This window comes from Crinia signifera, chromosome 8 (genome assembly GCF_055691185.1).
Source record: "Crinia signifera chromosome 8, ASM5569118v1, whole genome shotgun sequence".
NCBI classification, from domain to species: domain Eukaryota; kingdom Metazoa; phylum Chordata; class Amphibia; order Anura; family Myobatrachidae; genus Crinia; species Crinia signifera.
The window spans coordinates 51,835,149-51,849,252 of record NC_139224.1 but is presented as its reverse complement, the minus strand read 5'-3'; the positions used below and the strand labels follow the sequence as shown (position 1 = coordinate 51,849,252).

The following is a 14,104-nucleotide window of genomic DNA, read 5'->3' as shown; positions in this document are numbered from 1 at the left end:
GTATCTGATGTACAGTTTTATTTCTGTGCGTCATAGATGTTATACTAGAAAAAGAGGAACCGTGTCTGGTTATATGTGCTATTAATAGGATTTCCACATTTTCATAATGTTTCCCAAGTGACCTTGCACTACATAAAGAACAATGCATACCAATCACACTGACATTTTACTTACTTCAACCTACAGTAAGGATGAGTTTGTACTGAAGAGACTTGGAGCAACATAGAAATAGAAATAATTATGATTTTAGGTACTGTTTACCTAGAACGGCGCCCATCGCGGGCATCGCATGTACATCGCATGCCATTATAATGGCATGCGATGCGACCAATGCGATGCCCGCGATTTTACATAGAAATGCATGTTAAAATGTAAATCGCGTCGGTCGCATTGCATGCGGCAAAAATATCATGCGATGCGACCGACGCGATTTTACATAGGGAACAATGTTAAATGGCCCAATTGACCCGATTTTACATAGGGAACAATGTTAAATGGCCCACAGACCCCAAATAGCCACCCTGAAGTGTGAAATGGCCCCCCCCAATTGTTAACGCCACCCCACGATCAACGTCAACCCGAAGCGTGGCGAGCGCAGCGAGCCCGCGAGGGGTGGCGGTACGCGTCCTCCGACCTTTTCATACCCCCACTATCCACGTCGGCGTGGAGTTGAGAATAGAAAGTGTGGCGAGCGCAGCGAGCCACCGAGCCCAAAGCGTGGCGAGCGGACGCGGATACCTGTGAAGCCCGCGAAGGGGACACGGATACCTGTGAAGGTATCCGCGTCCCCTCGCCACGCTTCGGGCACGTTGGCTTGCTGCGCTCGCCACATTTTCTATTCTCAACTCCACGCCGACGTGGATAGTGGGGGTATGAAAAGGTCGGAGGACGCGTACCGCCGCCCCTCACGGGCTCGCTGCGCTCGCCACGCTTCGGGTTCACGTTGATCGTGGGGTGGTGTTAACAATTGGGGGGAGGGGGCATTTCACACTTCAGGGTGGCTATTTGGGGTCTGTGGGCCATTTAACATTGTTCCCTATGTAAAATCGGGTCAATTGGGCCATTTAACATTGTTCCCTATGTAAAATCGCGTCGGTCGCATCGCATACGATTTTTTGGCCGCATGCGATTCGACTGACGCGATTTTTACCTTGCGATGCCTAAGATCAAAATCGTGGGCACCGTTCTAGGTAAACAGTACCTGATTTTATAAGTCAGAATTGTAAGACTAATTGTCTATGCTGTTACTTTATTAATGATAGGCTGACAATGTATCACAGTAAAAAAAGAACCTATCATACTTATACACACTACCAATGTGATTGCAGCCCTCATTTGTGTAGAACATCTTCCCTGGCCTTTTAAAAGCAAGTTTAAGAAAAAAAATTCATTAGTAGTTATTAGTTTGGAAATTAAACTTGGTCACAACTACAGAAGCCAATCCAGGGGCATTTTTCAATCCCAGCATTTGGGATTGAAATATCCTAGCGACTCCTGATTGACTGTTAGGCGTCACTACACGGTGGGTGCCTATTGGATACTGTCTTTCCGGACAGCATTGAAGAGGCATCTCGGCAGAAAGGACTTGACTTTAAAAGCAGTTGGGCCTTTTTCCCCAACATTGAATACCCCTTTTATCTAATAGGCAGCCAGTGGAGGGAGTAGAGAATGGGAGTTATGTGGCCAATTTTTTTATTGTTTAAAACACCTTTAAAATACAAACACATTTAGATCCTGAAGCACTTTTGTGTGCGTATTTCACTTCTTGGAATCTTGATCCCTCCCAAAAACTACTAATCCCAAAACTGACAGTTATAGTAACTATTGCTACGAAAGTTCTCTTATTGATTTCCACTTTCCACTTTTACAGGAAGTGGGGAGTCAGTGGCATATATTCAATGCCGTGGGCGAGCGGTGACTGCGAGCAGGACTTTTTGCTCGCAGTCACTGTCAGTATTCAACTGACCCCCCCAGTATTCCCCCCAGTATTCAACTGACCCCCACTGTCAGTATTCAACTGACCCCCCCTCATTCGCAAATTCCCCCTCGCTCCGTTTTTTGAGCGAGGGGGAATTTGCGAATGTGCCTCCAAAAGCTGCGAGAGCCGAGGCTAATTACAGCGAGTTTGCTGCACTAGCCATGGCTCTCGCAGTTTAGGGGAATCCTCGCAGTTCTGTGACTGCAAGGATTCCCCCGGGAACGTTGCATAGTGCGAGCGGCTGGCGCGGGGGTTAAACTGCGAGGATCACTGGTTTTCTGTGATCCTCGCAGTTTAACCCCCTCGCCGGCCGCTCGCACCGGCATTGAATACTGCACTTTGTTGAGTACTAGACCTACAGACTCATCAACAAGTACTTACATTTTTTTTAACGTATGGCAGTTGTATTGTAACCTCTTCTAAGGTCTTATTTTACTTAGTTCAATAAAATCTGTTAGTTGGATTTAAGTGATATTACTTTTTCAAACTATTACTGGTTTGAAGTGCAACTTTGATGGCTCAGTTCACATAGAGCAGACGCATTTATATGTAATGAATCCGTGCTTTTTAGTTTGTTATGTATTCCTTTGAAGATTTAATAAATGTATTTACAATAATAATAACCACATTCCCATCTCACTACTTTTCAACCTCTTCTAAACGCTGCTGCTAGACTTTTCTTCCTCTCTCACCATTCCACATCAAGCATTCCCCTCCACCAAGTCCTTCACTGGCTCCTATTTCCCTATAGAATCCTTCAAACTCCAACCTCCACTCCTTACATGTTTCCTTCCATCCTCTCCGGTCAGCCAATGATGTTGCCTCTCCTCTACCCTGGTCATTGCATCTAAGATGGACAAGGAGGAGTGTTCACCGCCATTTCTATACCTTTAGAGCATGATTTATTGAACCTTCTGTCGGATGAACTTTTTTTCATGCTATTCGATTATTCCTTTTTTACATATTGTAGTGAGAATATTTTGTGCTTTTTTTTTGCATCATAGACTTTCTTCCCTTGCACTTTATCTACACTTTATCTCCAGTTTATCTCTTCTCCAGGCTTAATACATCTGCCCCATTAGGAGGTAAGACAGCAAATGGGGAAGCAAAGACAAAGCAATCAAGTATGTTACATAGCATGGGAACACAATGGGCAGTATTCAATGAGGATAATTTGCCCTGTTTCACGGCAAATTTGTGCTATTTTCGCGTTGGAAGGTGATTTTTTGGGTCAGAACGCGAAACACCCTATTCAACGTGCACTTCTCGCCGTCTTTCTAAGTGATTTTCGCCGTGTCTCTCCGTGTAGCAATTCTCCATCTTTTCATGGAGAAGTGGAATGTGAACTTTTAAAATAAAGTTGTTGTTGTTTTACATTTGGTGTCAAAAAATCTGGGATTTTATTCTGAGAAGGGGCATGCTATTTTTATTCATGCTATAGCACATGAATATATATTTAATTTAAAAAAATATATATATTTTTTTTTACACAGAGCAGCCAGCAGGGGGCCGGGAGCCGAGAGCCGCTCATTAGATATTCATATATTCACTGCACCCAATCATTACATATGCACGATCGGGTTCAGTGAATACCTGGTCCCCTGCTGGCTCTCCCGGGGGGCAGCATGTGCTGTCTGGCTCCCGGGGAGCCCACCTTCCCCCCACATACGTTCTGGGGCAGGCAGGGAGACTTCCACCTCCCTGGCTGCCACCGTCCTCAGGCTCCCTGCGGCGTCCGCTGCAGGGGTTCACACTTGCCGTCAGGGGCAGCGAGCCCCTGCGATGTTGAATAGGGGGAACGGCAAGGCTCCGGAACACGGCGGGCAGTGGTGACTGTGCAGCGAATCCTAAACTGGATTCGCTGCACGCCGTGAATATTTACATTGAATACTGCCCAATGAGATGACAGAGCCTAAAGCAGAGTGGATTACAATGCAAGGAATCATGGAGTTATGAGTATAGGAAAAGGCCAGTTGCATGCCGAGCATCACATTTGGGAATACATAACCTCACAGGATACAGATCATAAGACTTCTAAAAGGGAGCATAACTTATTAGAGTTTAGCAAACTGAACAGGAATTCCTGTGAAAAGGGAAGAACTCAGGGAAACATAAGAGGTTGTCCGTAATCATCACATAGAGTATCATAATTAAAGGTATATACAAATACATCCCAATAGCAACATGAATAACACAACACTGAGTACTATTTACTATATACCATTATGGGACACTATGAATCAGAGCAGAGACTATGGGCGGTATTCAATGTGAATACTGGCGACGTGCAGCGAATCCTGTTTAGGATTCGCTGCACATTCACCGGCTCCAGTATTCAACGAGTCAGGGGCTCGCTGCCCCTGACTGGCGAATTTGAGCTCCTGCGGCGGACGCCGCAGGGAGCCTGAGGACGGTGGCAGGCACGGAGATGGAAGTCTCCCTGCCTGCCCCAGAACGTTTGTGGGGGGGAGGTGGGCTCCCCGGGTGCCAGGCAGCACAGGCTGCCCCCCGGGGGTGCCAGCAGGGGACCGGGTATATTCACTACACCCGATCATGCATATGTAATGATCGGGTGAAGTGAATATATGAATATCTAATGAGCGGCTCGGCTCCGGCCCCCTGCTGGCTGGTCTGTGTAAAAAAAAAATATATATATATTTTTAAATTAAATATATATTCATGTGCTTACAGCACATGAATAAAAATAGCATGCCCCTCCTCAGAATAAAATTCCAGATTTTTTGACACCAATTGTAAAAAAAAAAAACACTTTATTTTAAAAGTTCACCTTCCACTTCACCATAAAAATATAGCTATTGCTACTTGGTGAATCATGGCGAAAAAAACCTTGAAATGTATTCGCCATCTGGTCATTGAATAGGGTGATTCACCGCTTTAGTCAGAAATTCGCCTTACAGCACAAAATCGCCATAAAAACCTGGCGAATCAGCCTCATTGAATACCGCCCAATGTGATAATGCTATAATATTCACAGGGCTCACTGCAAATCCCATACCCAGGCACAGATTTATATGCCCCATGGCAGAGAAAACAGTTTGGGGTCCGGGCCAGGATGATCAGCTATGTGTGTCAGATGAACACTGAAGCTGATTACAGTATAAAAAATAAATAGAAAGATGGCTGCCGGTCATCGGGGCTCCCTGCTGCTCCTTTGCCCACCCATGCCGTAAAGTGATGCTGCAAAGTGGCAGCTCGCTTTACAGCACTGGAGGTCACTGAAGCCCCATTGACTGTCAGCTCTCCAGGAGCTCCGATCCCCCGGGGTTTAGTAAGTATGATAGGGGGGGAGAAAAGGTTGAAGTGCGGAGAGGGATCATTGTGACGGGCAGGACGGAGGTGCCAGTGGCTGTGTTGTTGGAGGTGCATGCCCAGCCCATGGTCATGGTATTATTTGTGAAAAATACCCAGATATGGCTGCAGGCTGGCATCACAGGGACAGAGCTTTCTTGAAAGCTCTGTCACTGCATGTGATAATTGATATATCTGTGCCATGTAATCAGTTACAGCATTGAAATGATACTATTGTTGTGTCCCATGAATATTCTGTGGTTACAGTGTAACTAGCACGGAATACTTTAAGCAGTGAAATGAGGATATACTGTACTGTGTTATGCAGAAGGTGGTAACTGTCCTTCTACCATACATTTTTATGATTTTGTATTTTATACAGATTTTTTTTTTGGGGGGGGGGGGGGGGTTTCTTCTACATCAACATCAAATAAGTGTGCCGCGTCCCCTCGCATGGCCTGCATCACTCGCCCCGCTTCAGGCTACACTCATTATATTCCCGCTCCACGTCCACTGGGATGGTAAAGTATGAACAAGTTGGTTTCAAAGAAAAAGTCATGAAAAATGCAGGTAGACTTTTTAACCTGTCAATATTTTAAAAGTCGTCATTTTGACCGTGTCTGCATTTTGACCATGTCGGCATAATGACTTTGGTATTTTGGACATGTCAGTACAGATGGAGCCGCTCTCATCTGAGCGTCTATCATTGCGCTGTTCGCCAACCAGCACTATCACCAGTTGGTGGATGGGGAGAGTGCGCGTCAGAGACGCACGCTCTCCCCCTTCTCAGCAAAGGACACGCTCGCACGTCCACGCTCGTGTGTCCATGTCCGCCAGTCAACCCTCCGCCAGCAGCCGCCAGATACTGTGATCGGTATTTTAAATGTAGGTAAATTCATTGCATCACCCCAAGTCTTTGGGCCCTAATATAAAAGGCTGTTTTTCCTTACACTCTTATGTGAGGGGTTATTCATACTGATCGCTGTTGTGCAAATTCGTAAGCCGATCGATTATCGATCAATTACACATGCATACAGATCACAGCGCATAGGCTTGAGGCCAAACAGCCAAAAAAAAAATTGAATGACAGGAAACAACGTTTGTGGGCGGTGACCTGATGCTTTCCAGTGTCAGGAAAAGCACAGACGGTACTCTTTACTTATCACGGCGGCCATCGCGGGCATTGAATGCACTAAAAAATTGGGTGCGACGCGACCGACGCGATGCCCACGATTTCCCATAGGGAACAATGTTAAATGTCTCAATTGACCCGATTTTCCTGTTCAATGCCTCAATTGACCCGATTTTTCCATAGGAAACAATGTTAAATGGCCCACAGAGGCCAAATAGGCACCCTAAAGTGTGAAATGGCCCCCACAATTGTTAACGCCACCCCACGATCAATGTCAACCCGAAGCGTGGCGAGCGCAGCGAGCCCGCGTGGGGCGGCGGTACGCGTCCTACGACCTTTTCATACCCCCACTATCCACGTCGGCGTGGAGTTGAGAATAGAATAGTGTGGCGAGCCCGAAGCGTGGCGAGCGCAGCGAGCCCCACGCGGGGACGCGGATACCTGTGAAGCCCGCGAAGGGACGCGTTTATCTGTGAAGGTATCCGCGTCCCCTCGCGGGGCTCGCTGCGCTCTCCACGCTTCGGGCTCGATGGCTCGCTGAGCTCGCCACACTATTCTATTCTCAACTCCACGCCGACGTGGATAGTGGGGGTATGAAAAGGTCGTAGGACGCGTACCGCCGCCCCTCGCGGGCTCGCTGCGCTCGCCACGCTTCGGGTTGACGTTGATCGCGGGGTGGCGTTAAAAATTGTGGGGGCCATTTCACACTTCAGGGTGGCTATTTGGCCTCTGTGGGCCATTTAACATTGTTTCCTATGGAAAAATCGGGTCAATTGAGGCATTGAACATGAAAATCGGGTCAATTGAGACATTTAACATTGTTCCCTATGGGAAATCGCGGGCATCGCGTCGGTCGCGTCGCACCCGATTTTTAGTGCATTCAATGCCCGCGATGCCTGCGATTTTTTTACCTGCGATGCCCACGATCAAAATCGTGGGCGCCGTGCTAGGTAAAGAGTACCGCGCAGACATGCCCAGGTGTGTAAAGGGAGGGCAGGTGGCCTCTATTGCAGAGTCGTGGAAGGGCCATAGTTACACCCATTTGCACTGACTGGGAAAAGCATTCAGTGGTGATTGAGTTGTGAATGGATTTGCAGATCAGCAATCCATTCGCAAGCCGGTAGCAGACTTGCACGGAGTGGGATTTATTCTGTCTGGATTGAAGGTATTGGATCAAAATCCTATTTAAATCAGTGTTGACCAGGTCTGAATCCGGCCCTTAGGTGGTGATTCTGGTTGGCTCAGTAAACTGTAAAGATCGCATCTTACCACGCACCAGAGATGCCGCCGCGCCAAATTCCTGCCCCCCCTCACCAGCCCCTTGTATACCTTCATTGTCAACGACCATCGAATGATTTCACCTGCCATCGCAAATAAAAGTCAGTCTCAACTGACTTGTATTTGCAGGCATCGGGAAGAAGACAGGGCGGCCCGTATGCATACCCATGGGAACACCCAGCGTTTCATGGGGATGCCCATAGAGCATTCCCATGGCTCAGCGTCGCCACCGCACTCATCCCCGATACAAAGAACCTGATAAGTGTGTAACAGAAATGCGCAAGCGCAAACCCCGATCATCGGGGCAGGGGCCAAATTCGTATCACTACTATCCCGAATCGGCTCCTTAGTTTGTATGTGAAGTTGCAAGCGTTTGCTGGCCCCATACTTATGATACCTGACTTCCCATCAGCCTAAACACTAAGCAGACAATAAAACAAATGTAAGAGCAATGAGTACAGTGATTTACCAGCTCATTTAGAACCGCTAATTAGACAGTAAATCCCAGATCTAACAGTGCAATTATTCTTGCATCAGTAAATAAGTCTAATTAAATGTGCATAAGTTACTGGTAGCCTCACAACAAGGTGAGCAGGGAATCACATGTGGGGCCTGATACAGAGGTGAGTGCTGCTGTGCCCACTTATGCATCTGTGGTTGGGGTCACGGGAGCAATAATATGCAATGCTGGTTTCAGCCTTCTCCTTGTGTACCAGTGTGCCCCGGAATGTGCATGCACACAGACCACCACTTTCAGCATCTCTGCATGTTGTAACACAGCCGGTAATCTGTGCACCATTGTGTGCACCAACACCGCTTATATCTGCCCATAGCATTTATTTCAGACCACCTCACAGTAACCACCCAGGATTTCCCAACACTCCAACTCCCTTTCTTCTGATACGGTCTCACCTGAGGAGTTTTCAGATTTTTTTGCATATGTGCAGTTGCAGCAAATGTATTGCAAATTGCGCACAAGTGAATGTGCGCATGTGAATTAGGTATGTAATGTGAGACAACCATCAAGTACAGAGAATAACAGTGCCGGGAGAGCGAGGAAGTACATACAAAATAATGTAAGGATACTGTAACGTTCCTATCGAACAACACAGAATTCAGGGGGCTAAATGTAATAGGGTGTGAGAAAAAGCCAGCCTAGATGTGGGCCATATATAACAGGGTGTGAGAATCTGAAAGTGAGAAATTTTGTTTTCCCATTTTTTTAAAGCAGCAATCATTTATACTGGAAAACCATGTTGGTTTTGCCATGTAATGATTGCCGCTTTAAAAAAAATGGGAAAACTCTACCAAAATTTCTCACTTTCTGATTCTTACACCATATTATATATGGCCCACATCTAGGCTGGCTATGAATACATCCTATGTGACATGTTTACACGCACCTGGCCAACAGCAAAAAGGACATATGTAAATGTTGCCTCTCAGAGGGCAGTGGTTGGTACTTGGTACTGGTTGGCCGAGCAGGCGGCATAGAGACTCACAAATAAAAAAACACCAAGGATGAAGAACCGAGAGTATGAGCAACCACCAAGCAGATATCACAAAATATCTAAGATCAAGAACATTGGAAATTATTTTGAAATAACTGTAACAACACTGTATAGGAAACTTACCGCTGTCACTATTATCCAAGAACAGCTGGATGTCTCCCTTTGTTGCACAAGGCCCCGGTGGTATCAACAGATATCTTGCTCTGTCTCTGCTCCCCATTTAGAGTGGTCTATGATGAGATCCCCTGTTTTACTTTTAAGGCACAGGCTGTTAGTGAATCACCTGCTTCTCCATCCAATACTGTATCTCTTCTTATCTGAGGAACCTTGATTTTTCATTATTAAATGTTCTCTAACTCTTCATATTGGCCTGTCCTTTTTTATTTTCAGTCCACGTCGCATGCCAATGCTTTGTCTCACCCACAGATTGTTTTCATCTAAAGACAACTGTATCCTCCAGTGTCCGCTTCCTCTATAATCTGCCTGCACCAGCTCTGTCTGCTCATTCAATGACTTGTTTTAGATCTGTCACAATCAATGTCTGTGCGCAGGGTGTCCACTGGTGGGAGAAGTAGAATCCTAGTAACAGGAAGAGGACATGAAAGCTGTGGTTAGTGTTCTGCTAGCTGAAGTCACACTTCCTAACGCTGCCTGTAATTCTATGTGAATCAACAACAATGCACTATAGAGATCAGTTACTGCTTCCTGTTTATCCCTTTTCTGTGGTCTTACTTAGATAGCTGTTCGCTGTCCAACACTGTCTACCTCTCTTTTTACCCTTTCATCTCCATATCTCTGTGTATTTTAACAAATAACATTAACCTCTCCCTGCAAGTTCCTTTTTGAAAGACCACAAGTTGTGTGCAGCCAGATGTTTTGTATATCATTTAAAAATATGCTTTGAGCAAACACGTCATTCATTTCTGGGGAAGAGATGTTTTCAGAAGGGGAGGGTTGGGCGGTAATGGAACAATAGGAGGTTTATCAAAGCTTGGAAAGAGACAACCAATCAGCTTCTATCTGTCATTTTATAGGCTGGGTTTGACAAGTTAAAGGTGATTGGTTGTTACTTTTGCTCTCTCCAATCTTTGGTAAATCGGTGCCGGATGACTCACAGACAGTCAGGATTGCGATGGACGTGTCTCCGACATTGGAATCTTGACTGTCAGAGCCCGACAGACGGAATCCTGACTTACATGTGCTATTTTCCCCCGTGGGGGTCCATGCTCCCCCAAACATGGAGAATAGAATAGGAAGAGACTTACAAAGTATCTAAATATGCCCTTATTGCTAACAGAAGCTGATGACAAGCAGCCAGTAACACCACACGTTGTAGATGTAGAATGCTTGAATGAGCTTGCCTCCCTGTCAGGCTGCTGATAGTTGGGATTATGATGTCGGAGAAATGTGTGACAGAATCCCGACTGTATGGTTATACCTTGCCAGTTGAATCTTCCCCTAATCCAAAATTGCTTACCGTCCCAGAAGCTGTTTGAGGCTACTGATTTTTGGGCTAGTACCCCAAAATCTCGGAAGAGTAGACAGCTGTACCGCATCAGGCCCACTTCCTAGTGATTATATGTTACGCTCCACAAACCAAGGGAGGAGCAGGAAGGGTAGTGGGGCTACATGAATGGTGGTTCCATATTTTGGGGACTGGGGCCCAATGATTAGACACCTCCCCCTGTATTGCCCAGCAGTGTCTCTTTTCCAGCTTCTCCTAGAGAGGAGTAGGTACTGTAAGTATCCCCTTATCTCTAACAGAAGCTGATGACAAGCAGCCAGTAACACCACACATTGTAGAAGTAGCAAGGTTCTAATGCTTTACTTGCCGCACCTACTCTACAAATCTAATTCTCATTGGTCCTTTCCATATCCTACTTGCCTACTTTATGGCTGCTCCCTCTGGGATGGAGCAGCTAAGTTGCACAGGAGGGCGTCATGGAAGAGGCGGTCCAGGGGCGCGAGATGCAATAGTGTAATAGCATGCTTTTCACTATCCGCATTACATCATCGCTTTACAATAGCCACATTACCAGTATTGTAAAGTGGAGTCCAGGTACAATTAGACAATTTAATGAGAATCCAGTTATCGATACCAACCACTTTAGTGCGGGTGAGCGGTTGCGGGAGACTTGCCCACTTTTGCATGTGGCCAGCAGTGCCGCTCGATTTTTTGAGAGCCTGCTAGACGTTTCGAAAATAGTCAAGTAAGTATGATCCGTATTCCTTCCTACAAAGCCCTATTTACTGTTGATAAGTGAAGGTAAGTGTGAAGTGGCCGTAGTGAGTATTCCCAAAGCATGAAAATTCTCTATATCAAAAAATACATTAATTTCAGAAGAGACATTGGGTGAGATTTAATAGGATGAGATATTCAGAAAGTGAGAGATTTGGGAAGAAATCTCCAGGCTTTTTTAAAGCTGCAATCATTTACACTGCAAAACCAGTTTGATTTTGCGGTGTAAATGATTGCCGCTTTAAAAAAACTGGAGATTTCTTCCCAAATCTCTCACTTTCTGATTCTCTCATCCTTTTACATTTCACCCAATAACTCTTTTATAAAAACAAAGTAGAAAAAAAACAATAGAATTATTTTTAACTTTATATATATATATATATATAAAACCTCCCCGGATTAAGCCTTTAGGGGGCCCGGGGTCACTTTAGACAGGGGGCCACCTCCCACTTGTCATTACTGGCCACAAACTGCACGGGAGAGTATTACACTGTCAAAACACAGAGTAAAGGCAGTATAAACTCGGTCAATGGGTAACTGCAGGGGGGGGGGGTTAATATAAACGTACATATATATATATATATATATATATATATATATATATATATATATATATATATATATATATATATATATATAGGAGACACGATGTGCGGCACTCGTAGCAAATAATCAAGCAGAGTCAGGTTCGTATATTAACGTTTCACTCCTTAGTGGAATTTCATCAGAATACAAAACATAAATGAAACCATCTTACCTTATATCCCCACCCGGTGCACATTTCGCCGCCACGGCGTCCATCCACGCTGCACGGCATCCGATGACGTCACCGTGTCAGCGCCACGCATCCCAGCAGGCGCACATCGGTGACGTAGTCACGTCAGGACCCGTATGTCGTCTGGTTACCATGGGGACGATATCTGTGTGTTAAAAACAAATACAAAGGACATATTTGAAAGAGAAGTATTACAATAATGAGATGCATGAACAACCGATCTTTAATCTGCCTGAAACACATAGTTACATAGTTACATAGTAGGTAAGGCTGAAAAAAGACTTGCGTCCATCTAGTTCAACCTGGTATAGATATCCATTGCTGATTTGGTAGGTTCTGGTATTTTACAGACAAATTATATTTCTTATTTGTACCCATGGATGTTTTTCTCCAGTAAATGTTTGTCCAACTTTGCCTTGAACGCATTTAATGAGCCAGCCGTTACCACCTCTCTGGGAAGAGAGTTCCAGAGTTTGACTGTTCTGACTGTAAAGAAATTCTTTCTACTAGCTGAATGAAATCTTTTTTCTTCTAATCTATACTCATGCCCTCGCGTCCTAGATTCCTTTCTAGTAGAAAATAGGGTGTGTGACAGTTCCTTATATTGGCCCTTGATATACTTGTACATGTTGAGCATGTCCCCCCTTAAACGTCTCTTTTCTAATGTAAATAGTCCCAAATTGCTTAATCTCTCCCCGTAGCTTAAATTCTCCATTCCCCTAATAAGCTTTGTTGCTCGCCTTTGGACTTTTTCTAATTCTATAATGTCCTTTTTATAGTGTGGGGCCCAGAACTGTACTCCGTACTCTAGGTGAGGTCTCACCAATGCTTTATATAGTGGCATAATTACCCTTGAGTCCCTAGTTTCCATTCCCCTCTTAATACATGCCAGAATTTTGTTGGCCTTTTTTGTAGCTACATTACAATGGGCACTACATCCTAGATTGCTGTCTATTTGGACTCCTAGATCCTTTTCAAGTATGGAATTACCCAGTTCCTCTCCGCTAAGGTTGTAACTTGCACACTGGTTGTGTCTCCCAAGGTGCATAACCTTACATTTATCTACATTGAACCTCATCTTCCATTTTTTTGCCCACTCATCTAGAATTGCAAGATCATTTTGAAGCATGGTGACATCTTCTGGTGATTTGATGACTTTGCTAAGTTTTGTATCGTCCGCAAAGATGGATACATTGCTGAGTAACCCTATCCCAATATCGTTAATAAAAATGTTAAACAAAATGGGCCCCAAAACCGAACCCTGGGGCACTCCACTTAGTACCGGTATCATATCTGATACGGCACCATTCACAACCACTCTTTGTTCTCTATTACATAGCCAATTCCCTACCCATCTGCAGATATTTTCACCCAATCCTAGGTTCTCCATTTTATTAATCAATCTCTTGTGTGGGACAGTATCAAATGCTTTAGCGAAATCTAGGAAAATCACATCTACAGCATTTCCATTATCGAGGTTTTTGCTAACCTCTTCATAGAACCCTAGTAGATTAGTTTGGCATGAACGATTTTTCACGAACCCATGTTGGTTAGTACTGAGTAGACGGTGATGATCTAAATATTCCTGGATACCATCCCTTAAAAATCCTTCAAATAGTTTACCCACAATTGATGTTAAACTAACGGGTCTGTAATTAGCTGGATCTTCCTTTTTTTCCTTTTTTGAATATTGGCACTACCTCCGCTATTCTCCAATCTCTTGGCACTATACCTGACGATAGTGACTTGCTAAAGATATAATGTAGGGGGGTAGCTAGTTCATCCCTTAATTCCATTAATACCCTCGGATGAATCCCATCTGGCCCTGGTGACTTATTTGTTTTGAGTTTGCTTAGCCTCAGTATTATTTCTTTCGGCGTGA

At 44.9% G+C, this 14,104-nt stretch overlaps 1 protein-coding gene across 3 annotated transcripts in view; it reads right to left on the bottom strand.

Annotated features, from left to right (window-relative positions):
• LOC146026037 (cytohesin-4-like) overlaps positions 1-12,341 on the bottom strand; it is an 80,589-nt gene extending 68,248 nt beyond the window's left edge. Inside the window, exons 1-2 of one of the 3 annotated variants that reach the window (XM_083156359.1) lie at positions 12,205-12,341; positions 9,332-9,787 (exon numbers count right to left, since the gene is read on the bottom strand). In XM_083156359.1, coding sequence (XP_083012485.1) covers positions 9,332-9,428 — 97 coding nt within the window. In that variant the 5' untranslated portion in view covers positions 9,429-9,787; positions 12,205-12,341. Of the gene's footprint in view, positions 1-9,331; positions 9,868-12,204 lie in introns of those variants that run through there. The other 2 variants (XM_083156358.1, XM_083156360.1) reach the window with 2 other exon arrangements.
• Positions 12,342-14,104: the final 1,763 nt, after the last annotated feature.